The 26556-nt window shown below is 41.9% G+C and overlaps 1 protein-coding gene across 5 annotated transcripts in view; it reads right to left on the bottom strand.

Moving 5' to 3' along the window:
- LOC113060381 (myelin transcription factor 1-like protein) overlaps positions 1-26556 on the bottom strand; it is a 146173-nt gene that overhangs the window by 17905 nt on the left and 101712 nt on the right. For all 5 annotated transcript variants that reach the window (XR_003278239.1, XM_026229246.1, XM_026229248.1 and 2 more), the window contains 5 exons: positions 21430-21537; positions 21025-21242; positions 16802-17061; positions 4659-4780; positions 794-862 (listed from right to left, as the gene is read on the bottom strand). Coding sequence is in view for 4 of the 5 variants with exons in the window: in XM_026229246.1 (XP_026085031.1) it covers positions 794-862; positions 4659-4780; positions 16802-17061; positions 21025-21242; positions 21430-21537 (777 nt within the window). In the remaining variant the exon portion in view is untranslated. The remainder of the gene's footprint in view (positions 1-793; positions 863-4658; positions 4781-16801; positions 17062-21024; positions 21243-21429; positions 21538-26556) is intronic.

Below are 26556 nucleotides of genomic sequence, written 5' to 3'. Positions count from 1 at the left end.
CTGAAAATAAAGCAAAAAAACAAGTAAACCGAATTGTAACTGAATACTTTAAAGCAAATAAAAGATGAAATTCTACATGTTTTTGATTATTATATTAATTATATTTAAGTTTTAAATCGCAGTTAACAGAATGTGTGAGGGATTTGGGTTTTTGGCCAGCTGTATTTTTCCTTTTTGTGTGTCGTTTGAGAGTTGGCTATGCACTTTCTGCGGCTGATTGCTGAATCTGAATCACCTGCTGCCAGTCAACTCATCTGCCTCCAGTATTTAAACTCTGGGTCTTCAGTCATTTTCTTCCACATCGTTCAGTGTGCTGATGTGGTACTGTACTAAAACCTCTCAGTGTCTTTGGACCAGTTTTTGGGTCATGAGTTTGGGTCAATTCTGTTTTTCCTGTGCTTTAGGCCTCACTCCACCTGCATTCTGCCTACCATGCCCGTTCAACAAATTATTCTCTCTGCTCTACCAACATATCTCTGGCCTGTTCGGTTTCCAATAATTGTATTGCTTGACTTTTGTTAATAAATGTATTTATTTGCATCATTCTTAGTCTGTGTTCTGCTTTTGGGTCCAAAGCTGTGTTTGGTTATGACAGAATGAGTTTAACACAATGATATGACAGTAGTGTGCAGTGACCTCACATTGACCGCAAAATATGGCCATCATAGATAACGTGATATATATATAAAATTCTTGGCTAATTTCCCTATTGTTACATCATATTATCTATGATGACCATGGCGCTTTAGATCTGGAGGTGGTTAACATTATGTTACAACAGTTTGATCCTTACTTGAGTTCTTGTGAGTTAGTGGCCATCATACTCCGAATGCTTTTATCTGCTAAAGGACAACCTGAAAGACTAAAAGATTGCATATGCAGATGTTAGTGAAACAAAACAGTGGTCAGACATGCTACTAATACTAAACAACAAACACACACATCGAGAGACAAAATCCACTCAGAAAACACTGCATGCAATAAAGCGACGGTGCAAGTGAAGGGAATTTTTTTGCTCTATATTTTAACCTTCTGAATAACAAAGGATAGTTTTCCCCCTTGAAATTAGCACTTATCCCTGGAGAAATATTCAAAGGGTTAACATGGAGAGGTAGTCTCTACAAACTGTCTAACAGCATAGTTAAAGTAAGCTGAAAACAATAACTGTATTGGACTGAATCCATCATCAGAGAATGGAGTCACACCTTCTATGTGAGGCGTAATGACCGGTTACGTGACCACTTCCATCACACCCTGGTGTTGGACATCTGTCTCCAGAAAAAATAGACAGAATGAAACGCCAAAATCCCAAACATGATAAAGGAAACAAAATATTATATTACCAAATGTAAAAGAAAAAAGCCTGGTAAAAATGGCAACACTTCAATTGAGTCCCCCCATGAGCATCACAACACCTCTGTGTGCATTACAGGGGTTAGAAAAGAGCTCAAATGTTTTTATTAGGGCTGCCAATTTTACTTTTTTGATCAGATTAATTATACGATATGGTCCAGGCGGCCATCCTGGACCATGACTCTGGACGGGCGGCCATCTTGGAATGTGGATCTGGACCAGTGGCCATCTTGGGCATTGGCGCTGGGTTAGTGGCCACCTTGTGCTGTGGCGCTGGGCTGGCAGCCATCTTGTGCTGAGGCGCTGGATTGGTGGCCATCTTGGGCCATGACTCTGGATGGGTGGCCATCTTGGACCGTGGCTCTGGACCATCTTGGGCATTGGCGCTAGGTTAGCGGCCATCTTGTGCTGTGGTGCTGGGCTGGCGACCACCTGGTGTTGTGGCGCTGGGCTGGCGGCCATCTTGGGCTGTGGTGCTGGCTCAGCAGCCATGACGTGAACAGTCTTGGGAGTCTCTAGGATCTTTGACAGCATGGAGAAATAATCCAGCAATGTGTCAGCGGCCATCTTGGGCGTTGGCGCTGAGCTGGCGGCCATCTTGCACCGTGGTGCTGGACTGGTGACCACTTTGTGCTGTGGCGCTGTGCTGTCGTCCATCCTGCCTCGTGCGCTGGTCTGCACGTCCTGATTTTGCCAAGTCCGATGTGTTCCTAGGTCAACATATTTTGTTGACCCTGGAACAACATTTTACTCCAAAAATATATTCTTAACCATATCCCTACACCTAAACCTAACCTTAACCATGAGTAATCCCTAAAATCAGAGGCAATGATAGATGAATGACACTGATGTACAAACACCAAACACTGATTTTAAGCATAAACTTAACAAAATCTATAAACTGGTTCTTCAAATCTGATTGGTTAATCACAATGTTGTTTCAGGGTCAACAACGATGTTGTCCCAGGAACGTGTCTCACTTGGTAAAATCAGGTTAGGCCGCTGGTCTAGCGGCCATCATGGGCAGTGGCGCCACCATGACGGACGTGCACTGCTTCTCCCCTCTCCTTCCGCCATGGTGAGACGGTGCCTCTGATCCATCCCACACGAGCCCCGGGTCGAAGGGAGGCCATGGCTGAGGGCGATGCTGAGCCTCCTCTCGACCAAACCCGCCTCGGCGACCTCCCCTGGTCCCCCGAAAAACCACCAGGCGAGTTCCCTCAAACCCATTCCTCCCCAGCCACAAGCAGACATACCGCTGGTTCTCTGTGTGATGGAGTCCTTCTGTCACGACCGGGATACAAGGATTCACGAAGAGAAAACCAATTGCGAGTACGTTTTTATTAAGGGGTAATCCAAAGAGAATAAACAGTCCAGGCATGAGTCGAAACCAAAAACATCAATCCAAACATAAACAAAACATGAACACAAGGCAAGGGCACGAACTGACGGACATGAATTAAACAAGGACTCCATGACACATACTAAGACAGACCGGGTTGTAACAGTTCTGAGAAGCTGTTTCATGTCATATGCTGTAATGCTTCTCCCCACCTCAAGGGGGATCTAGGGAAGTTTCTGAAGGGAAGGCTATCCTTTTAAAAGAGACGAGTAAAACTGTTTGGTAGAGGTACTGGCATGGCTTTGAGTGTTTGCTCAACTTGGTAATGCATGAGACCCTATTAGGAGGAACATTTTTTGGTTTTACAGCTCAGTGTAAGTTATGTATATATTTTGTAATTCTATGTTTGTTTTCTGTGTTCAATTGCGTATTTTGATTGTTGTTTTGCCTACTTGTTCAGAGGGTTTTCTTTAGGCCTCCTTTGATGAACAAGGACACTGCATCTGGACTATATGATCTATATACTACAACCTTTGCTTATTTGGACTGACGTTTGGTTATGGTTTGGGACACTGTATGTTGAACTTTTGTGGATTTCCAATTGAACTGTCGGATTGTGGTGAGATCCTCATTACCTACCTGACTATGTGGGATTTGTGAGAAATTGACTTTATTTATGAACTCAACATGTGGTTGGGCTTAAAATGCTCTAACAAGATGTTTCTTTTCTTTGAATGTTTTGTTGATATTGGTGCTGTTATGGGTGATTGCTCTGTAATCCTTTAAATATATTCTTCTCTACTCTTGGATGAATGGATCCCCTTCCTTTTATATATGTGACAAAATAAGAGTGTTACAGGGTTAAATACACAAGGTGAGACAAACGCTAATGGGAAATTGACAGAGTGTAAAGATTGGTAACTAGTGACAGCTGGGTGCAATAATTAAGCAGAGAACGTGAGGAATGTGGTTCATAAAGTGACAGACACCGTGGGGAAGGAGGACATCTAGTGGATTCCCAGGGAACACAACCCAGACACTGTGACATAATGTTGCTTAAATGACTGCTAATTTAAGTTGAAAAACTCAAATCAGACTCTTTGATAACTGGCTATTTTTCCATTAAATACAAAGAATTATATCTTTATTGATGCTTTCCGAGAACTGTTTTTTTTTTTCTCATATGTGCCAGAGAATTAGACTTTTTCATACTTTGACCTCATACCCAATCATATTTTGTTTCATACAGTACTTTTAAAATTTGTTTACTGGTGTTTTGTAGCAAACAGACAAAAATGTAAATATTTTAAAACAAAAATGATGTTATAAATCTAATTCCAGAGGATCACTTGTATCATCATCATATACAGTATTGTCATATTGCACATCCATAAAACTTGATGGTAAAGTACATGGTCATTATAAATAAAACATATCTACTTTCTGTACAGCCGCTTTGAAACTATGTGTATTGTGAAAATTGCTATATATGCTACATTTCACTTGATTTGATGCATTATTACTGTGAATACACTCCTTTTTAATTTGTTTTTCTTTAGATCATTAAACGAATCTGTTAAATTGACAGCCCTAAGTCGATTACCTTTCTGGTCCAGTAACAGTCTATGCATTGGTTGAACCTGAACTCTGATTGGCTGTTAATGCAAAGTGTTGCCCAGATAACTATGATGTCGTTTTTTATCATTTACACTTCTAGTTCATTGTTTCCAGTTTAGCTTCACTGTCTGCAAGAGTGTATGAGTCCTAAATCACATCACATCCTAGAGAGAAGCTGAGCCATGAACGGCTTGAATGAAATGATGTTTTTAATCCATAAAGCGTAAAAAAAGTAGTATATTGGGTTTCCTGACTCTACATTGATGTCAGATCATGTGGCATGCAGGAAGGAAGAGGAACAGGAAGAGACGGGTGGATGATTACATCATTCACTCGTGGTGCTTACGTTATCAGGTCCTTTTTGCTTTCTTTGCAAGGTGGGAATTTTGGTTTGGGAGTGGGAATGCCAACATCAGTAGTGTACGCGCTGTCCTCTAAAATGTCCTGGAAGGGATCCAGATCATCAGACTGTAACAAAGCCACAAAGACAGAAAAAGAAAGCTGTAAGTGTTAGTTGTTTTGCCACAATCTCTTTCATTAGAGAATCTTTTTGAACTGCTTAGAGATTCAATATAATTTTTTAAAGGATTTTTTTAAGGATCTTTCAAACCATTTCAAGAACCTTTGACCTTTCTCCAGATGAGGGCCATTTAAAAGTACCAAGATATGATTTACTACTCAGTGATGTTGTGAAATATTATATATATATATATATATATATATATATATATATATATATATATAAAATAACTTTTTTTTATTTGAATGTATTTTACAATGTATTTTATGTCTGTGATCAAAGCTGAATTTTCAGCATCATTACTCCAGTCTTCAGTGTCACATGATCTTCAAAAATCATTATAATATATATATATATATATATATATATATATATATATATATTTATTATTATTAATTATTTGATTAATAGAATAAATAAAGTGCAACACAATTTATTTCAAACAGAAATCTTTTGTAACATTATAAATGTCTTTGCTGTCATTGTTTGATTAATTTAATGCATCCTTGTTGAATAAAAAAATAATAATAAAAAAAATTGTATAACCCTTAAACTTTTTAAGAAAGTATGCAAAATGCAACAGATTACGCTATGACAAACGTTTAAAATAATGTTTTATTATTATGATTCATTATTGTCATGTGACCTCGCCATGTTGCTTATTTATTTGAAGAAACACCATTCAGTTATAGAAACTGGTTTTCCATGAGAAATTAGTTTTTAATGTCCTAAATTTGGGATGTCTCGTCAAATGATGGACCCCACCTGACGTTTCTCATCCAGTTCATTTGTCACAGTGGAAAAAGGGTGAAGGAGAGTGCTTTGCTCTGTGGGATTCAGCGTTTCACACAGTCTGCTCTGTAATAAGGTGCACATTATGATGTAGGTCATCCTGGTATTTCATCCATAAAGACAAATGTGCTCACTGCAGAAATAGTAACAATGTGGTGGTTTGCTATTCTGAACATAATTAGATGTGTTTGATAGCAGCTCTTTTTTCCACTTCCGCATTCACTGTCAAACATCAATGCATCCTCATATATTCCAGAAAAGAGGCACAGCAATAACCTGCAACAGGCCAAACGATCTGCCATTAGCTGAAAGAGAACAGTTTACAAAATCAACAAAGAAACACATTTTCAAATTGATAAGACACTTGTCAATGTGCCATTGTGCCTGAAAAAAATACAAAATTAAAATATTAAAAAATATATATTTCTCCCAGTAAGCATCATGGTGGAGGAGCAAACTCACTATAATTTTAGAAATACTATTGTTGCTGTGTCATAAAATATAGTTTTTTTCTTCTCAAATATGCCGTTTATTACTGTCATAATCATAATGCCTATTTGAACTTTAGTGTTTTTGGAGATGTGAGTGTCTGTGAGCAGCCTCTTCTCTGCTGGCTCTGATGTCTCTATAGAGGTTGAGATATCATTTGTTTGGGGGTAGATCTAATCGGCTCTTTTGTCTCATTAATCTATTATTGTTCCAGAGCAAATAGTTTACCATGTTAATCAGCTTCCAACCTTATTTTGTCACAGGCACACATAAAGCCCTTCACTGTAAAAATGCACAATTGTTCCCCACACCCAATTTGTATTCAGCATCCGTTGGGTGTTGAGAAGTTCACATCAATCGGTCCTCACAATTAACACGGCAGAGGATGCGAGAATGAATCTGTTAGCTGTGCAGCATCAGTACCTGGGATGAAGATAAGAGGGAAACTGCAAATGGAGACACAAATCAGAGTCCTGCCATACACTAGATGGCAGTGTGATAACATGACAAAATCTGTGTGTGTCAATGTCCTCTCCAGCTCTTTGTGATAACTTTCACATTTCAGGTTATCCAACAAGCTATTTTCAGCATCATATATTACAAAAATTGCAAATTTGAAGAATACTAACTTCTTCTGCTCTTCTGAGAGATTTCAATCAGATGTTAGGATTAAAAGTATCCCCCCCCCCACCACCAGTGTGAGCTAGCTTATAAAGAAGATCCTAAGCTTGTCTCTGCTGATGTGGCTGAGGTGTGTGTGTGTAGGTCAGGTTTTGACACATTGTAGGCACCAATTTTCCCCACATGTATCGTAAAATCTGAAATTATATTGTGTACGGAACAGCCAGCAATCCTCATGAGAAAAATTACTCAGTAAACATACAAATAAGGTCTTAATGAAGGTAAATGTCTGATCAAAATATCCTCAGCTACTTCTGTCCATATAATGAAAGTGAATGGGGACTAGGTATCAAAAATGTAATCCATAAAACATATGCACAAAATCCCAAGTAGATTTATGTGAAAAAGTCTTTATTCACTAATAATACTCCCCTCGGTGAAGCTCTGAAATAGACTACAAAAGTGGTTAAAAACTACAAAAATGTAAATGCCATTTGACTAATAATATAGTGGTTATGATGTTACCATTGTGTTTCATGTGGTTCCTGGGGTTCAATAAGTCAGTTCAATAAGTGAACAAAACTCATAAAAAACTCCAAAACTCTTAACATACACACCACGTCACATTTTAAATCTTATATAATGAGATCACGTGTTTGTTTATAGAGTATTATACCATGGCTTTGAATGTGGCTAAGCCAATAGTAATCAAAGACTGGAATTATCTTCATAATTAAGGTTTTTCTCTAAAAATTATAAGATTACTTGTTTGTTCACTTCCAAATTTTACTATAAAATGACCTGAAATGTCCCATTACATCTGCTAAGTTTTTGCCAAATATAGTAAGGAAACTTACTGTTAATTAAGGTAATAACCGTTAACAATGACTAAAACAATAAAAAGAGTTTTATTACATGAAATAAAATAAATGTTAACAGAAATAAAATCTAAAACCACCTACTTATTTTTGACTTTTATTTTTTCAGGTATTCGCCTGATGGGAACATGCAGGCCCGCCCTCTCTGATGACAGGCCGCCCCAGTTTATTAAAGGCTACAAATATAATACTTGTTAAATAATTATTGTTCAATCTATTTTAACGCAATTAGAGAACTATTATAACATCTTAAATAACTAAAATAACTAAAATGTGTTTTTGCATAATTCTTGATGAGTTTGTATGACAGCAGTGTTAGCCAATTGTTATCCAGGCCGTTTCAGGCATGTCGCGGGTAAATTATTGCAACAGTTGGACTGTAATTTGCAGCTGTATTAGAAAATAATATTGCAAAAATAATTATGCAAAGCATAATTCTATAAAGTAAGACTGATCAGTTCCACACGTGAACAGGTTCATTCTGTGAAGCCGGGAAACATAGCCTGCTGTCAGGTCGATAATGAATGCCATTTGAGCTCAGTCAGTGTTTTCAGCCGGTGTTCAAAGTCGTTTTGTGTGCAGTGTCTAAAGAATATAAAAGCTGTTGCCAGTCATCCTAACAAAGATTAGCCTATTTTTATATTTTATTTTTATTATTATCATTATTTATTTATTTTTTATATAGGCTATATAAATTATTTGTGACTGACCACGGGGATTAACAGCACCAGTTTCAGACTCCTGCAAAATAGAAATATCGAAACATAAAATATCTAATAAAAATAAATTGCACAACAGCAACATGAACTAATATAAAATATAAACGATTAACAGGTGCAAGAGTATGCAGAGTTTATATTTAGGTTCTAACACATGCAGTGTTAAGCAATACAGTACTGAAATTTGTGTGCTCACGGATCCTCTCATTATAACACAGGAATTTTAGACAATATGAAATATTCCTTATGCATATATTTATTGTGTTATAACAGAGATTTGTGAGACTGCGATGAACTCAGAGATGTCTTTTAGAGATGATCATGTCACGCTGTCAGTCTCTGTTTTCCTGGGTGTTCCCTAGTGAGATCACTTCTCCTTAGGCACTTCACCATAGCCACTTTAATTCCTCTAGTCTGGTCCTGTCTTCACAGTAATTGCACTCCAATTAAATCGCACAGGTGCTGAAATCCTTTGTCATTGGTCTCCTTATATATAGCTGTCCTTCTCTGTTGTTTGTATGGAGTCCTTACCGTCTGTGTACCTATGTTCTCGTCTCCCGAGACTTCCCCTTACCTTCTCGTTCTTCCGAGTGTCCGTACCGTTTCATCCAGTTCCTTCTTTTGTTTTGTTTTGTTTGTTACCTTGGACTGTTTGTTTTCGATTGAACCTTTTTGTTAATAAACATACCTGCATTTGGATCTACCCTCTCCTTGTGTTTTCCCTAAACACACACCGTCACAGAAAGACTCCATCTGCCAAGATCCAGTGGTATGTCTTTTCGTGTCTCCTCCCCAACCAGCATGGTGGAGTGGAGGAATAAATATTTAAAATTGGCCTCTTTCCAGCAAGAGGGCAATGAAGTGGGTGCCATGGCACTGGTGTTTTGGTCCCTGGCAGAGGGCATGGACTACAATGATGCGGCCCTTAAGGAGTATTTTAACTCTGGACTGGATGACCCGGTTCCTCAGGAGGAACTCGATCAACTGGACACATTCGGATTCTGGGAGTTTGTGTGCTACCTGCAGCATCGGCTTCCGTGGGATACCCCAGCCACTCCTGTCTCTTCCGGTAGGATGGCCGCCAGTCCAGAGCCACTGCCCAAGATGGCCGCCAGCCCAGTGCCACAGCACAAGATGGCCGTCAGCCCAGCGGCACAACACGTCATGGCTGCTGAGCCAGTGCCTCAGCACAAGATGGCCGCCAGCCCAGCGCCACAGCACAAGATGGCGGCCAGCCCAGCTCCTCAGCACAAGATGGCCGCCAGCTCAGAGCCACAGCACAAGATGGGCGCCAGCCCAGCGCCACAGCACAAGATGGCCGACTCAACGCCTGAGTCTCCAGACAAGGTGCCACCGACCCGCCATCATAGAGGGCGGAGGAGGAAGAGACAGGCTGTCCAGGAGGACCTTCTTGAGCAGACCACTGACGTCCAGGAGGACATTCTCGAGGCGGTGCCCAAGGCCGTTCCAGAGGCGGTGCCCGAAGCCGAGGCGCCTCACGTCTCCACAGGCAGTCCAGAATCAAGTCAGATTCCTGTTGACCTTCCCAAGTCAAGTCAGGTGCCCATTGACTTTCCAGAGTTGAGTCAGTTCTCGGTTGATCCTCCTGAGTTGAGTCAGGTGTTCATGGACCCTCCAGAGTCAGGGTTAGTCACCGTCGACCTTCCAGAGTCAGAGTTAGTTACCGTTGACCCTCTAGAGTCAGGGCTAGTTCCTGTTGACCATCCAGAGTCGAGTCATGTTCCAGTTGTTCCTCCTGAATCAAGTCAGTTTCCGGTTGACTCTCCAGAGTCGAGTCAGATGGTCATAGACCCTCCAGAGTCAGGGTTAGTCACCGTCGACCTTCCAGAGTCAGGGTTAATTACCGTTGACCCTCCAGAGTCAGGGCTAGTTCTTGTTGACCATCTTGAGTCGAGTCAGGTTCCAGTGAGCTCTCCAGGGTCGAGACCGGTTCCAGTGAGCTCTCCAGGGTCGAGTCAGGTTCCAGTGAGCTCTCCAGGGTCGAGTCAGGATCCTGCAAACCTGCCAGAGTCGAGTCAGGTTCCAGCGAACTTTCCAGAGTCAGGGCTAGTCACTGATGACCTTCCAGAGTCAGGACTAGGTACCATGGATTTTCCTAGTCACCTGTGATCTTCGTCCTCCCATTGGGCTGACCACAAAGACGTGGTGGTCTCCCGCTCTGCCCTGGGGGGGCTTCTGCCTTGACCACATGGGTGTGGTGGTCCTCAGTTTCGCCGGGTGGGCATCACTTGATGTCCTCCATGGACCCATATTTTTGTGTTTTTGGTTTTCTTTTGTTTTTCTGTTTATCTCCTTCTTTGGACCTGGCCCTCCGTCCCTCACCTTTATCCTCCGCCGGTCCACCACCCTCCTGGACTCCTTGTTTTGTGTTACACTTCTCCTGTCTCTGTTTTCTGACCCTCCGTCCCTCCCCCTAGTCCGCCGCCGCTCCACCTCCCTCCTACCTCTTTTTCTGTTGGGTTTTCCTGGGTTTCAGGTGGAGCATCTGGCAGCTGCTCCATAGGGGAGGGGGTAATGTCACGCTGTCAGTCTCTGTTTTCCTGGGTGTTCCCTAGTGAGCTCACTTCTCCTTAGGCACTTCACCATAGGCACTTTAATTCCTCTAGTCTGGTCCTGTCTTCACAGTAATTGCACTCCAATTAAATCACACAGGTGCTGACAATCCTTTGTCATTAGTCTCCTTATATATAGCTGTCCTTCTCTGTTGTTTGTATGGAGTCCTTACTGTATGTGTACCTATGTTCTCATCTCCCGAGACTTCCCCTTACCTTCTCATTCTTCCGAGTGTCCGTACCGTTTCATCCAGTTCCTTCTTTTGTTTTGTTTTGTTTGTTACCTTGGACTGTTTGTTTTTTTGATTTACCCTTTTTGTTAATAAACATACCTGCATTTGGATCTACCCTCTCCTTGTGTTTTCCCTAAACACACACCGTCACAGATCAATTCTGTGCACTTTGCTGGCATTTTGCCATGCCAAACCATGCATGCAGCAACCTATGCTTGCTCTAGTTCTCATACCAGTGTTCTGTGAACGTTGATGCTTTAATAACAAATATTTATTTGGAGCGTGAATGCTAGGATTTCATAAATTTTATGGAGTAAAAAAGTAACATAACTAATAATCTTACTAATTACTTTTGAAATAAAGTAATCCGAACAGTAATGTTGTAATCAGTGATCAGTAATTTGATTATATTTCCGGACTAACTTGCCCAACACTGATTTTGACATTTAACCAGAGCCCCAAAGCCCCAAAGCCCCCCACCCTTCAGTTCTGTGGATTTGGGCTCTGACACAGCACACTTTTGCCTAGGCCCACCCAAAAATAAAATTCTGGCTATGCCACTGGGTCACATCCCACGGCTCCACTTCCTGCTGCCGCCCTGACTAAAGCTGCTACTATTAGACAGTGAGAATGAGAAACTGCTGGAACACTGGGACACCTCTGCAAAAATTGATTTTCTTGCTCAATATTTGTGTCTTGTTTTCCAGTACAGCACACTAAACATTCATTCTTAATCAAATTAAATCAGATAAGATATTAAGTCTTGTTTTCTGAATTTATTTATTTTTTATTATTTTTCTTTTCTAAATTTCTTTAATTCTTTTAGTTTCTTGATTTAAGAAAGTTTAGATATTTGTACTGGACCAAGGCAAAAATCCTTCATAAGAAAATCATTTCCTGCAGCATAACATTTGATTTTGTGGGCAATGTCCTGGTGCTATACTGAGTAACCATTTGATGGCCAATGTAAAATCAGAGTCCTGAAGCAAATACTGCTGAGAAGTCATACTTAACAAGCGCTTCGGCTCCACTGTGAGACGAGGGACTGAATGAACACTGCACTGCTGAAAGAAATGTGTTGAGCAGAGATGGAGATGGAGAGGAAGCATCATCTGCTGAACCTTTGAAAGCAAGAGAAGAGCATTGCTGCAGGCAGCTCAGCCCATCCTCAACTGCAGAGAGAGCCATCAAGGCACCTCCATGTTTCACACTCATAACATATTATCAGCTTTTCACTTTCTCCTATTTCATGCTGGATAAGTGTGTGCATAATATCAGGATATAGTTCCTATAACCCATACAAATAATATTAATTGTGTGTTCAGCACTACTTTTTCTCAAATCTATTAGCAGGAGGTCTGATGTGCGGCAAAAACTCATTTTTTTTTGTTTGTTTTCTATTGTCTATTTAGGTTAAATATACAATATTATTTGTTTCACACAACTTGTCAGGAAGACAGGTTATTGAGGAAGTAATAAAGCATAACATTATGGAAACAAGGAGAAAAAAAAAAAAAAAAACCTCCCAGACTATGCTCCTTTTGGAGTGCAGTGTGAGAACAGGAAAAACACCTCAGCAACACAAGCACATAATCAATACAGCATAACCACATGACTTTGCAACAGGGGAGGGGAGTGAGGGGGTCGAGGTAATCCAGTGCAGTCATTCTCGGCGCTGGTCACAGACCCGCTTGTCAGACTGGCGGTACAAAGCGGCGAAGTAGGTTTGCTTGCTCTCTTCTTAGCAGCTTCTAAGGTCTGGTTGCCTTCATTGTATTTACAGTGGCACACCTGAACATCAAAGCTGGTAGCTGTGTAAGGACAGTTTCCCTTTGACAAGCTGCTCGTTGGCTTGTGCGGAACGAGATGTCCCACAAGTATGTGGACATTGAAGAAGGGTTCCTTGCTCCCACTGTTTAGTCTGCATTTGTGGGTTGGGCTGTCATCCTCCTCCCCCACTTTACTAGGGGCAATAAGTGGATGGTTCCCCTTCTTTGGTTCCTTGGATTGAGCTCTCGTAAAAGTCTCCTAGGTCAGGCTGCTCCCCTCGTATCAGAGGGTTGTGAGTTAGGCGCTTCGCCTATAGCAGCCTCTTCAGAAATGTAAACTGTCTGAGGATAGTTTCCCTTTGACGAGCTGCTATTTGCCATGTTTCCCTTGTAATTTGAGTTTTTTTTTTTAAAGTTGACATTCTATGACATTCTATGTTGAGTTTCTGTTTAGGCTCCCTATTTGAGACATATTTTTCTCAAAGATGTACCAGCTGAGGCTGGTTTCCTTTGATAAGATCTTCCCCCTGAGTTGTGAGCTCTTTCCCTGCCTAATATTTCTGGTAGCAGGGTCAGGTAGTGGTCCCCCTGAGGTTCCCTTTTGATATGTTAGTCAGCCTCCCCTGATCTCATGGTATTTTCAAGTAGGCGGTCCCCCACAATCCCACATGCTTTGAAATGTGTAACTTGCATTAGGGTTTCAAGCAGATGGACATTGCCTTTAGGAACATGGGTTTGACGACAGTTGTGTTCCCAACTTGGCTGAATGGGATGGCCTTCTTTAAAACATTAGTGTTGGTTGAGTTTTCCATTTTCCCCAAGTTATTTAAGCAGTCCGGGTGTCTTGGCGTGACCCCCTTTTTTAATCGCTGTATGTTTGACACTATTTTTGTTGCTTTTTTTGTTTTTAGAAGCTCAAAATTATAATATAATTACCCAATGATATTCCCTTTAGGGGTTCAGGTTCCATATACACATCATTTTCTTTCCGAAAATGGGATGGGGTGGATTTGTGGGAGGTATTTGGGGAGGGGTGCGATGTCATGATGTCAATCAGCCATCGATGATGGATGATGCCATTGTCTAATGGCCCAACGCACTCGTGCGTGCAAAAGTTTTTTGTAAATATTCTCAGGCTCTGAAACTGGCTCAAATTGATATGACAATATCGACACCATCCTTAACTATACCAGAGGAGACAGAACTTGCTGCTTTGGCAAGGGTCTAAGCACTGCCATCACCATCTAACAGTTCAATCACAACTCACTGGGACAGCTAACCAATCACAACACATTTTGTTTTTCGTCAAAACTAAACGAGTCATTCTTGCCAGGCGTTTTTCGAACCACCAACCATGAGAACATGTTCTAGTACACCCCCAAAGCAAAATCAAGACTTTATAAAAGAGCTTAATAGGATTCCATTAAAAAAATAATTAATTGAAGGTTAAAAGTTGGGGTAAGCAATCTTTAAAAAACGCTTTTGAAAAGTGATTCGGACAGAGTAGCAAAACAAACTTGTAGCCAATCAGCAGTAAAGGGTGTGTCTACTCATGATGTGGAGGAGACAGCGTTCAGTGCACAGGACGGACATTAGCTGAGCCAAGCAACAGAAAGATGGCGGATAAAAAACAAAAGAGGAAACATCTATGGAACAAAAGAAGGCTTAAGGCAGGAAGTAGGATCTGTGTAAATATTGGATTAGCTTTCCATTGCTGGAGAGAACTCAAAGAGCGGAAGGCCTGCAATCAGATGCAGAGTTTGCTTTGTTTCTTCTCGATATGTGAGTAACACCTTGTCCATGCTGCAACAGGTAAAGTCTGTCTAGTGCACTGTATGCGACAAAACAACAGCAGTAGTCTAAAATTATTTAGTATTGTAACGCATATGCAGGTCATAGATTCATCGGTTAAATTCAGGCATATAACATGAAACCTTTTTCCACTAAATGCCTGGCCTGGCACAAGCCTGGCTGGACTTAAATTATTTACGATACCCATGCGAGCCTCAAAGGAGACATGAAACCCCCAACCACATTCCAATACATACACAAAGAAACCTTTCTTAGAAGTTCCTTACTTTTATCATTTTATTAATAATATGTATTTTGAATGTTTGTGTATTGCATAAAAAAAGGTTAATCCTGTGTAAATGGTTATAATTTTACTAGCTTATAAATTGGAAATGTTTCTCCTCATTTTAACTTTCTCAAATAGAGTCACGTTTTCTGTAACCCCACTCCTGACCAGGTCGTAAAACTTTATGATCCCACTGGGAAACAGGACAGGAATGCTATCTCTTACAAAAAGAATGGTAAAATGGACTCAGACGTAGTCTAAAAGTATATAGTATTGTTTTTGTTGGTGCATTGAGATGTTTCCCATATAAATTGGGACTATCTGCAATTTATTAGCGTGTGTTAATCTTTAAATGTGTGTAATTCTGCATTTGAATGTAACTTCGTGTTTCTATCAGTTATATATGTACTGTATGTAATTGTCATGTTGTGACCCAACTATTCCCCTGTGTAAAAGGTGTGAAAAATGTATTAATCTGAAATTACGAACTTGCTAGAATATCACTGTGAACCATCTCAAGCCATAAGAGCTGACCGAACAAGGTCCGCCTTCTCTCTTCCTTCTCTCACACGCTACTAACCGGCTGCGACCCTTGTCGCTCCCGCTGGTGCCCTATCACCGTCCCCCTCAGCACAGGGACTGAGAGGACAGCCATCCTCATGGCTCCTTCGGAAGCTTTCGTTTTCGTTGTTTTGTTTTCTTTTCTTTACTAAGTTTATTCAATTATTCGCCTCTCCACATGAGGAAGACGAATTCTGAAACACTGCCTCGTTAAACCTTTCAAATGCCGCGCGATTCCGCAGCAGCCCCGGGCCGGAAGACAGAACAAAGGCCCCGCTCACGCTGCTACAGCACACACACGCTGCTTTTAAAAGACCAGCGCACAAAGCGTCACAAAAAGACCACGCTCACGCACGCCGGACCATGCAAGTATCGTTTTCTATGGAGATTTAAATGCTGCTTAAAGTGTGTCTATGATCTGAGTCGTTATTGGCTTCCAAAAGTTTACTGTCTGTGATTTTCATACCTGAGCTCATTCTGTGATCTCATTCATTCTCTCTCTCTCTCTCTCTCTCTCTCCCTTATTTGGATTCCGTTATGTCTTGTAAAAAGTTTACTGTCTGTAGTGTCTTACGCGTATTTACTCTGTGTGATTTGTAGTTTGATGTATTATTAGTTCGATTATTAAGAACCCATATATTCATGATTGCCTTTGCCTCCACCCCGCTCACATTACGAGCCACTGAGATGTCTGATCTAGCTACAAGCTTTATTTTGAGAAACTAAATTTATCATAATGACAGGATAATGTTTTCATGGCCAGAGAAATTTTTTCCTTGAATTATAAGAAGTGATAACTTTATTGAAAATTGAGAAGTTAATCTTACGGCCGTTTGCTGGACAAACCACTGTTTGATTTGCAGTAATTTACAGTAAGAGATATCACTATAATTGATATGAAGAATGGAATATTGACATATTAATGAGTAAATTACAGTGCCCTGTAATGATTTATTGAAGAATGCAATTGAGCTATTTTTCATAATCAATAAAATTTAGTGTAACTGTCATATGAGATATATATTAATCATATTCCTGATTAATTATTCAAATTCCCTATATATCATTTGAGTTAATTATTATGTACAACCCAGTGCGGTTACACTATTAAAAATAATTATATTATATTATATTATATTATATTATATTATATTATATTATATTATATTATATTATATTATATTGACATTAAATTGTTATTTCAAGTCCTGACATCGCAGATGAACTCTACTGCATGTTTGGTCTCCAGATGTGTACCTGTGTGCAGATCTCCAGGGGTTTCCCGCTCAGGCTCTGGGGCATCTCTCTGCAGCGGGTGGAGAGGTTGAGGATGGCGGTAGCAGCCATGTGCGCCGCCTCCATTTCGTGTGTGAAGTCGAAGCTGCTTTTGCTGCAGGTGCTGCTGGCGCTGCTCGCTCCTCCTCCTCCTCCTCCTCCACAGCTCAGGCTGCTGCTGCTGGGCCCGTAGCTACTGGTGGTGCTGCTTGCTGAACTGGAGCTCTTGCAGTAGCGCTTCACTGACAGGACACACAGAGCAGTGACATTAACATAAGCTCTATATGTGAAGATGTATGGAAAAACATAAAACACCTCTAGAATTGGTTAAAAGCCTGAGAAATTAAATGCTATACAATATTTGGCTGAGATACAACTATTTGAAAATCCGAAATCTGAGATTAAAAAAAAATCTAAGTTTTGAGAAAATCGCCTTTTAAATTTAAAGCTGTCCAAAATAAGTTTTTAGCAATCCACATTACTATGAATGTAATGAACGTGAATGAACATGATCTTTTCTTAATATCCTAATGATTTTTGGCAAGAAAGAAAAGTCTGTCTTTTTGATCCTATTACGATCATGGAATTTGTGTTCTTTTAGTGTTTCCCCATTTTGGTCATGTCTGTTTCTTGTTTGGTTAATTGATTAGTCCCCACCTGTTATCCATTCCCCAGATTACCTCCCTTGTGTTTAAAACCCTGTCTGTTTAGTTCCTCCCTGTCCGCGGGTATCAATGTAATGTCTGTTAATGTAATTGATGTTCATTAAACTCCTCTTTGATTTATTATCTTCCTCGTTTGTCTGATTCACACGCCTGCATACACAGTTTGTAAAAGAATCGCGGACCTAAAAGGTGAATTTAGCGGCGTTTTTCTTTCCTTTTTGTTTTGTTTTTTCCCTCTCCGGGAATGGCTATCCCAGCTGTCCAGCTCCTATGCCTATGCATCGTGGGATTACTGGTGGAGATCGAGGATGTGGAGGGAAGCCCTGCCCACAGTCCTGTGACTGAGGGTGAGCTGCATCTGGTTTCTGGAAATTATATTGAGGAATTAATAGACATTTTTCAAATGGACCTTATAGACTGGTTTGTGGAGGTTATTCCTGAGTCCCCTGTGTCTCTGCTGGTTCCGTCTAGCCCTGAATCTCCCATGTCTCCGTTGGTTCCGCCCAGCCTAAGTCCATCTGTGTTCCCTCCCAGCCTCCCTCTCCGGACTCCTCTCAAGCCAGCCAGCTCCTCAACCCCATCTCCGCTGGTGCCAGTCAGTCCCACAGCTCACCCTCAGTCAGCGCCATCTGGGCACAATGGTTCACCGCAGGACTACCAGTCTCCAGCTCTACCTTGGCATGAGGATTCCCTGTCTCCGCCTCCAGCCTCTGAGTCCTGGACTCCACCTCAGTCCTCCGACCCAGCGGCTCCACCTTGGCACCCTGCTCCCTCATCTTCACCGTGGCCCGTCATCCCACCAGCTCCACCGGGCTCCCTCATCCCTCCGGCTCTGCCTTGGTCAGTCGTCAACCATCCGCCACCTCGGGACTCCACCCCTATGGCTTTGCCTCATCACTCCATCCCTCCGGCTCTGTCAGGCTCCTCCTTCCCTCCGGCTCCACCTCCATCCTCAGTCGTTCCAACTCTGCAGCGGGCTTCCGGAGCCCCGCCTCCACCTTGGTCGCCAGTGCCTTTAGCTCCATCTGGCTCCTCCTGCTCCGGGCTCCCCCCTGGCTCCTCCCTCCATCCACTCCACCCTGACTCCATGCTCCCTAATTGCCTGCCCCTTGCCTGCCCCACGCCCGCCACCTGAACCCCCACCCTCCCTCTGCTGGACTGTCTCTTTCGCTGCGAGGAAGCACCGTTCCGGGAGGGGGCGAACTGTTATGATCATGGATTTTATGTTCCTTTAGTGTTTCCCCATTTTGGTCATCGCCCGTTTCTTGTTTGGTTAAATGAGTAATCCCCACCTGTTCTCCATTGCCCAGATTACCTCCATTGTGTTTAAAACCCTGTCTGATTAGTTCCTCCCTGTCCGCGATTATCAGTGTTACCTCTTTTAATATAATTGATGCTCATTAAACTCCTCTTTGATTTATTATCCTCCTCGTTAGTCTGATTCACACGCCTGCATACACAGTTTGTAACAGATCCCTACAATGTTTTTTGGCTATGGCTGCAAATATAACCCAGTGACTTGCTCCAGGTTCACACACATAAAATGCTTTTAGTTTTAGTTAACTATTACAACTCTCTCTATATATATACATATAAACAAGCCTATATTAAACTATGTAGACACTATATAGCCTACTGTATATTAGACATAATTGCCATGCTACAAATGAAACATAGCAATTAAAAAATAAATAGTAAAAATTCAGGAAATATTGATATAATAGCAATAAGCATTTTAAAATATTCACAAAATTATTCAGTATACTTTGAAACATTTATGGCCAGGAAATAATTCCATCTAATTACAGTCCACTGTTTCAGCCGTTTAATAAAAAAAAAAAACACTATAAGTTAGGTTTAGGGTCGGGTTTAGTGTAAGGGGCACATTATTTTCATGCATGATGGATTAACCTTTTAGTGCCACTCAATGGACATTTCATTTTCGAACAACCAATGTAGTAAACATTGCCAGATTCACATTAATCTGTTTCTGATAAAACTGAACATGCTTTTAAGCACCACTCACGGGTCATTTCACTTTGAAAGTGGCCATTTTCCATAAACCAATAGAAATGGCTATTACTACTCAAAGCATGTCACACAACTGAGCAATAATTTGGTTCTCTTGTTTTCCAAATATGACAAACTCTTTTCTATCTGGCACCAATTGTAGCCTGACTAATTTCATGAACTGGAGGGATTTCATGACACAAAATGCAGTTACTTGGAATTACTTGTCAAATAATTCCTTCAGTCCAAAAGTTTGTCAAGCCACACTTGGTGTCCCATTACCTGCAATCAACTGACCCTAAACCTAAGTAAGTGCACGTGACTCGATGCATATTTGAGTAATTAAAATGTAAAAAGTACACCTTAAAATAAACCTAAACTTAAACCTAGCAGTAATAAAATGGCATAGGATTTTCTTTGAAACACTTAGAAAATGCTAGTATATTTCACAAATAATAATAATAATAATAATAATAATAATAAAAGTAATGGCAAGTAACACATTGAATTAAGCATGAATATTTGAAGTAGAAAGACTGAAACCATATTTTCTTGTAAAATGTACTCTGTTTTATCTTTTATTTATTTATTTTTACAGTGTAGTCACCTTATATTACTCTGTACATTCTGGGCAAAACATATAGAAACTCTCTATGTTAGATAGTGTCTTGTAGTTAAATCCCTTAAAAGAGCCTGAAGGCTTGTTTATTATAATGATTTGATTATTATAAGGGGATTTTAAATGACGGGGTGTTGGGATGTAGGTGAATAGAGACTCTGCAATTTGACAAAAGACACAATGAGCCAAAACCACCAGCTGGGCATCAAAGTGACATCTCCCACCGGGCATCCTGCTGCCATCGCTCTCTGTCTCTCTCTCTTCTGCATTCCTTTTACTCTATCTTCTCCCTCCAGTCTGGTCATTAAAGCATGGCTAGGGATCTCAGTCGTATGCACAGAATTGCAATTAGCAGCAGCCCCAAATCCAGACTGTGATTTGCCTAAACTGCCTGATTCATTATGCGTCTGCCTACAGATCATTTCCATACATTTCCATACCTCAGAAATACACTGAAGGAAGATATTGGAGGCTTTTCTAACAGGGTTTAGTTCCTTGCCAACCATTATAGCTTTCTTAGACCTTAACATTGTCAAATGTTCAGAGTCATAGTGATATATATAATAATGATCATACATCGGCTACAGAAAGTATATGAAAAATTAAGACTTATTCTTTGCTTTATTGCACAACATAACATCAAATCAAGCATTTGTTGAAAATAAATGTCATTGAAAATAAATGTAGCTGTCAATCATAAAACAACAACATCCAGCAAATAATGACATAGTCTGAAGTTATATATATATATATATATATATATATATATATATACTACAGTCTACAGGACTGCAGGACATATATTCTGTATTATTTTATTACAGTTACTGTTTATTTTCATATTAGAATGAGTTTTGAACGGTGGTGTATATTAAGGCCATAGAGCAGATGTGTGAAAGCTTAAGTCTTACCATCATCAGTTTTGGCCAGTGTGTCCCGACTGTGGACTTTGGGTACAGTAGTGTGCCGTTTGCTGTAGATGTTGGTGTTGTCATAGCTGTTGTAGTCAAAGTTGGTTTTGGAGTATTTCTCTAACTCTTTGGCCAGGTTGGATCGTGGGGTTGAAGTGGGCACGTTGTTTTTATAGCCGTACTGTGGAATCTCCAGCTGTTTGACGAAGCACATGGGCCTTGGACAGATACATCCAGCAGTTTATATTGTATTGTATGAATGAATGCATACTAACCATTTCATGAGCTTTGCACAGAAAATTCAACACAAAATGTTTCTTATTTTTTAAATACCCAGTTTCTGGTTAAGAACCAAATTCACAGCTTGACCTGGAGTGTCAACGTAAAGCGATGAGGACCGTTTACCTGAGCACACGATCTGAACCCTGGTTGGATTTGCCTCCATCACATGACTGATGTTTCTCATGGGCTTTGGCCAGTTTCTCTGCAGCCGCTATTGGACAGCCCGATAGGCTGGATGAACAGAAATAAATGTCAGGGACATATCTTAAAAAAGACATGACAATATGTGACATATCAAATGCAGATTCATCAGTCTTCATTTCTCAGACTCCTTCTGACTTCATACTGTATAAAAAAAGATTGTAAGAGAAGTAAAGTGACGTGACATTCAGCCAAGTATGGTGACCCATACTCAGAATTCGTTCTCTGCATCTAACCAATCCAAAGTGCACACACACAGCAGTAAACACACACATACTGTGAACACACACCCGGGGCAGTGGGAAGCCATTTATGCTGCGGCACCCGGGGAGCAGTTGGGGGTTCAGTGCCTTGCTCAAGGGCACCTAAATCATGTTATTGCCAGCCCAAGATTCAAACCTACAACCCTAGGGTTAGGAGTCAAACTTTCTAACCACTAGGCCACAACTTCCAACATAGTAGAATGCTGACCCGTAAAAAATGAAAAAATCACAAAAGTGAGATCTCTTAAATCTGAGTTTTTTTCTCATGCAAACCAACATTATGGATTAAATAATCCATAAAGATATGAAGAATTGAGACTTGTGCATCACAACAACATCAAAAGTTGTGCATCCAATCCAATTTTCCCATATTTTGGTTGAAATTCTCCTGTGATTCAGTAATGCACTTCAGCAAATATAGGCAAGAAAATATGACAACACTACATCAACTGGGACCAGTTTCATTAGCTTTGCTTTTATGTTAAGTCTGACCAACTAGCAGTTATCCAAGGGGTAATCAGTCTTATTTTTAAGATTCATATTATAGACCAATCTACATTTTTATGCAACCGACTTAAAGAATTAGATTACTAACACGTGAGACTAAGCATTATATGCAACCGGCCCCTGAGTTCTGACACAAAACCAGACACCAATGTTTGCTATTGTAAGATAGAGATTTCATTATGAAATTTATTATCCACACTAAAAATGACATAATAATTTGACAAAAAAATTATATTTACAATGACATTATATATATAATGTAAATTTTCGTCTCAGAATATGCTGGCAAACAAACCCAAAATATGAAGTAAGATTTTTTTTCCCCTCTCTGTTTATAAAAATAAAAAAAGCAACCTGAGAGGCTCCTCTAGGTAGTGCTACTAACTCAGCACACAGAGATATGAAAGGTTTTAGTAGCTGAATATGTGTGTGTGTGTGTTTGTGTGTTTGTTCATGACATGAAGCGAGCTGCCAGATTTCTATTGGGCCGTAGGAAATGTAATTTCACTTTTGCAAGTACAAGCGAGGTGTGTGTGTGTGTGTGTGTTCAGGGTGGCTGCCGTCTGGAGCAGGCTGTCTCCCCTGGTGAGGTGTCAGTGAGGTGGTAATGGCTGATACTCTCTACAGAAGCTGCTGAGAGCATTACTGCAGCATCCTCTCCAAATAACTGCATGAACCATTTCATCAGCCCACTACAAGATACATGTAAAGCCTTCCACAGAAGAATGTGGTGTTTTAAAAGCTGAGTAATTGTGCATTTGTAGTACTCTACATTTTTTATCACTGTCAATCTATTCAGTAAATGAATGTAGTCCTGCATTGACGTCTGATGCCACGGATTATCAATATTTTTCTTACTTGTTTTCTTGACATTACGAAAGTTGTTTTCTGTAATCACAACGTAATATTTTCTCATGATAACAACATAATGTAAGTTGTTTTCTCATGATCATGACTTAATATTTTCTTGTGATCTAGACATAATAAAAGTTGTTTTCTCTTTATTACGACTTTTTTCATGATCTCTACCAAACGAAAGATTTATTACAAATTTTTTCATGATCTCTACCAAACAAAAGATGTTTTCTCATGATCACGACTTAATATTTTCTTGTAATGTGCATCATTTCCTTATTTTTTATCTTTATTGTTAATCATTAAATGTATACTGACAGAGCGATTTATATGTAAAGTGTATAGGCTAATTTAATTCGGAAATCTAAAATCATGCCTAGGGCACCTACAGAGAGGCGTTGCTTTGACCATTTAAACATGTTAATGACACAAACAAAATATTTAGCACAGCCTACTGTCTCTGGAAAAAATATAAACAGTGAAAGATTAGCCTTTATTTATGCTGGAGCTGAACAATTAGTCTTATTGTCTTACTATACAAGCTTTATAGCAGAATTTGGATTTGTGTAACTTTTGAAGTTTGCATCACTGGCTCTTTTAGTTTCTTGTTTAACACTGTAAATGCTGCTTTAAAACAATCTTTATGAAGATTTATAAAGTTTATTAAGTGACTAGACTAAATTTACTGTAATGTCTTGGTTACGTATGTAACCCTCATTCCCTGATGGAGGTAACGGAGATGTTATGTCGAACGACATATGGGGTCTCACTTGGGAGGCCAATCATCTCTGAATTTTAAGAGAAAACGCCAATGAAAATTGGCAAGTGGATTAACATACCTGAGCCACTCCCCGTGCCAACGGGTATAAATAGGGCGACAGGTGCATCCACTCATTAGGTTTAATGCTGAGGAGCTGAGAACGTGTCCCGGCAACAGCGACCGGTTCAAGGTTGTGGCATGGGGACATAACGTCTCCGTTCCCTCCATCATGGAACGAGGGTTACGTACGTAACAGAAATGTTCCCTATCTGTCGGTCACTACGAGTTATGTCGAACGACATATGGGGTCCTATGGAAAACGTCACAACCTGAACATTGTCACAACCCTGTGGCGCTGCAATTGTCGACAAGCCCTGGCGTGCCACAAAAGCTACGCTTAAGGTCGTAACCTTCCCAAAGCCCCAGCACAAGGGGATTTCAACCTCCCGAGAAAGATTGCTTCAAATCTTCCCTATTTGCTCTTTCAGCTGGCAAGACAATGGGAAAGCGAGCCTTAGGAAAAGGTCGCTACGGAGACCACATCCTACCCGTAGGGAGGTGACATGTGGATATACTGATATGGACTGACCCAGGGGGCAGTACTACATATGGAAGGGGTCTCTGAGGCAGGTCCTACCTTGGAGTAGGGATGGAACGGCTGCCAGAAAAGACTGACAGAACGGGTCTGTCAAGGGAAGACACGGGTTTGCCAAGAGTGGAAGAATACACATATGGGATTACTTGTAGGGAACCAAGCCATATGAACACCTAGCCCAGTACAGGGGCTGACCGGACCTCCGGGCATGTTAACGCCAGTACTGGGCCTGGCGACAGACTGCTCCGACAAGTTTGACTGCCGAGGGTGCTGGAGGATACTCGACCAGGGTACGCCAACTGGGGAACTCTACTGGGAGAAGAAAGGCGCTCACATCCCCGTCTTAGGGGGAATGGCGCAGCAAGCTTGACATCGAGCCAGCCCTTCCTCCACTCCACTTCAGAGCATAGGCCTGCCCCGTAGAGGGGCTCTAGCCTGAGAGATAGTGTCAACCTCGCCCGGTGGCAGATCACTAGGTCTGCCGCGTCCCGTCCAGAAGCCACACGTGTAGGTTCCAGAGATCTGGACGTGGGTGCCAATGGTGCCAAGCCCCTGAGAGAGGAGGTCCCTCCTCAGGGGAATGCGCCAGGGAGGGGCTGTCACGAGGAGCATGAGTTCCGAAAACCAGGTCCGGGTGGGCCAGTAAGGCGCAACCAAAAGGACCTGTTCCTCGTCCTCCCTGACCTTGCACAGTGTCTGTGTGAGCAGGCTCAATGGGGGAAACGCATACTTGCGTAAAGCCCGAGGCCAGCTGTGTGCCAGTGCATCTGTGCCCAGGGGGGCCTGGGACAGGGAATAGCACAGCTGGCAGTGGGAGGACTCGTGGGAAGCAAACAGGATTACCTGGGCTTCCCCGAATCGACTCTAGATCAGCTGGATCGTATGGGGATGGAGTCGCCATTCCCTGGGGAAAGTGAGCTGTCGTGAGAGCGCGTCGGCTGCACGATTGAGCTGTGGATGTGGGATGTGGTTAGCGCGCAGCGACTTGAGCTATGTCTGACTCCAGAGGAGGAGATGGCGGGCGAGTTAAGACATGCAACGTGATTGTAGACCGCCCTGTCGGTTGATGTACGAACAGCCACAGTGTTGTCTGTGCGGACCAACACGTGCTTGTCCAGCAACAGTGGACGAAACCGTCATAAAGCTAGATGCACTGCCAGCAACTCCAGAGAGTTGATGTGCCAAAGCAGTCGAGGTCCTGTCCAGGACCCTGAAGCTGCCTGCCCGTTGCATGTCGCGCCCCAGCCCGAGTTGGAGGCATCTGTTGTGACAGCAAAGTGCCGGGACACTTGTTCTCTGCACAGGGGAGAGCTTTCTCTTCTCTCGGTTGACCTGAAACCCCAACTGACTGAGTGGCCGGAGCACCAAGTCCCTGTGATTGCACAACTGCTCTCGGGACCGGGCCATAATGAGCCAGTCATCGAGACAGTTGAGGATCCAGACGCTCACTTCCCAAGGGAAGGGCGCCCTCCGTAAGCTTCGTGAAGACACGGGGGGACAGGGAGAGCCCGAAGGGGAGGACCTTGTACTGCCATGCCTGACCCTTGAATGCAAACCGCAGAGCGGTCTGTGGCGAGGGAGGATCGAGACATGAAAGTACGTGTCTTTCAGGTCGATCACTGCAAACCAGTCCTGGGGCTGAACGCATTTGAGAATGCGTTTCTGCGTCAGCATCTTGAACGGGAGCTTAAGCTGGGCCCGATTCAAGACTCGCAGATCCAGGATAGGCCGAAGGCCACCGCTTTTTTTGGGTACGATGAAGTAAGGGCAGAAAAACCCCATCCTCATCTCGGCTGGAGGGACCGGCTCGATTGCATCCTTCGCCAGCAGGACAGAGGCATCCCGGACTGCCACCGAAGTCTCGAGGATGCCATTGAACTTCGGAGGTCGTCGGGCAAACTGAATCGCGTAACTGAGTCGGACCGTCTGAATGAGCCAGCGTGATGGGTTGGGCAGCGCAAGCAACGCTCCCAAACTCCGTACAAGTGGCACCAAAGGGACAGTCGACATACCCGCAGTGGTGCAGCGATGGGGAGTTGTGTCGGATGGCCCAGAAGGCATCGCGTTCC

This window comes from Carassius auratus, chromosome 42 (genome assembly GCF_003368295.1).
Source record: "Carassius auratus strain Wakin chromosome 42, ASM336829v1, whole genome shotgun sequence".
In the NCBI taxonomy this organism is placed as follows: Eukaryota; Metazoa; Chordata; class Actinopteri; order Cypriniformes; family Cyprinidae; genus Carassius; species Carassius auratus.
The sequence above is the reverse complement of the archived record's forward strand: the minus strand, read 5'-3'. Positions and strand labels throughout refer to the sequence as shown.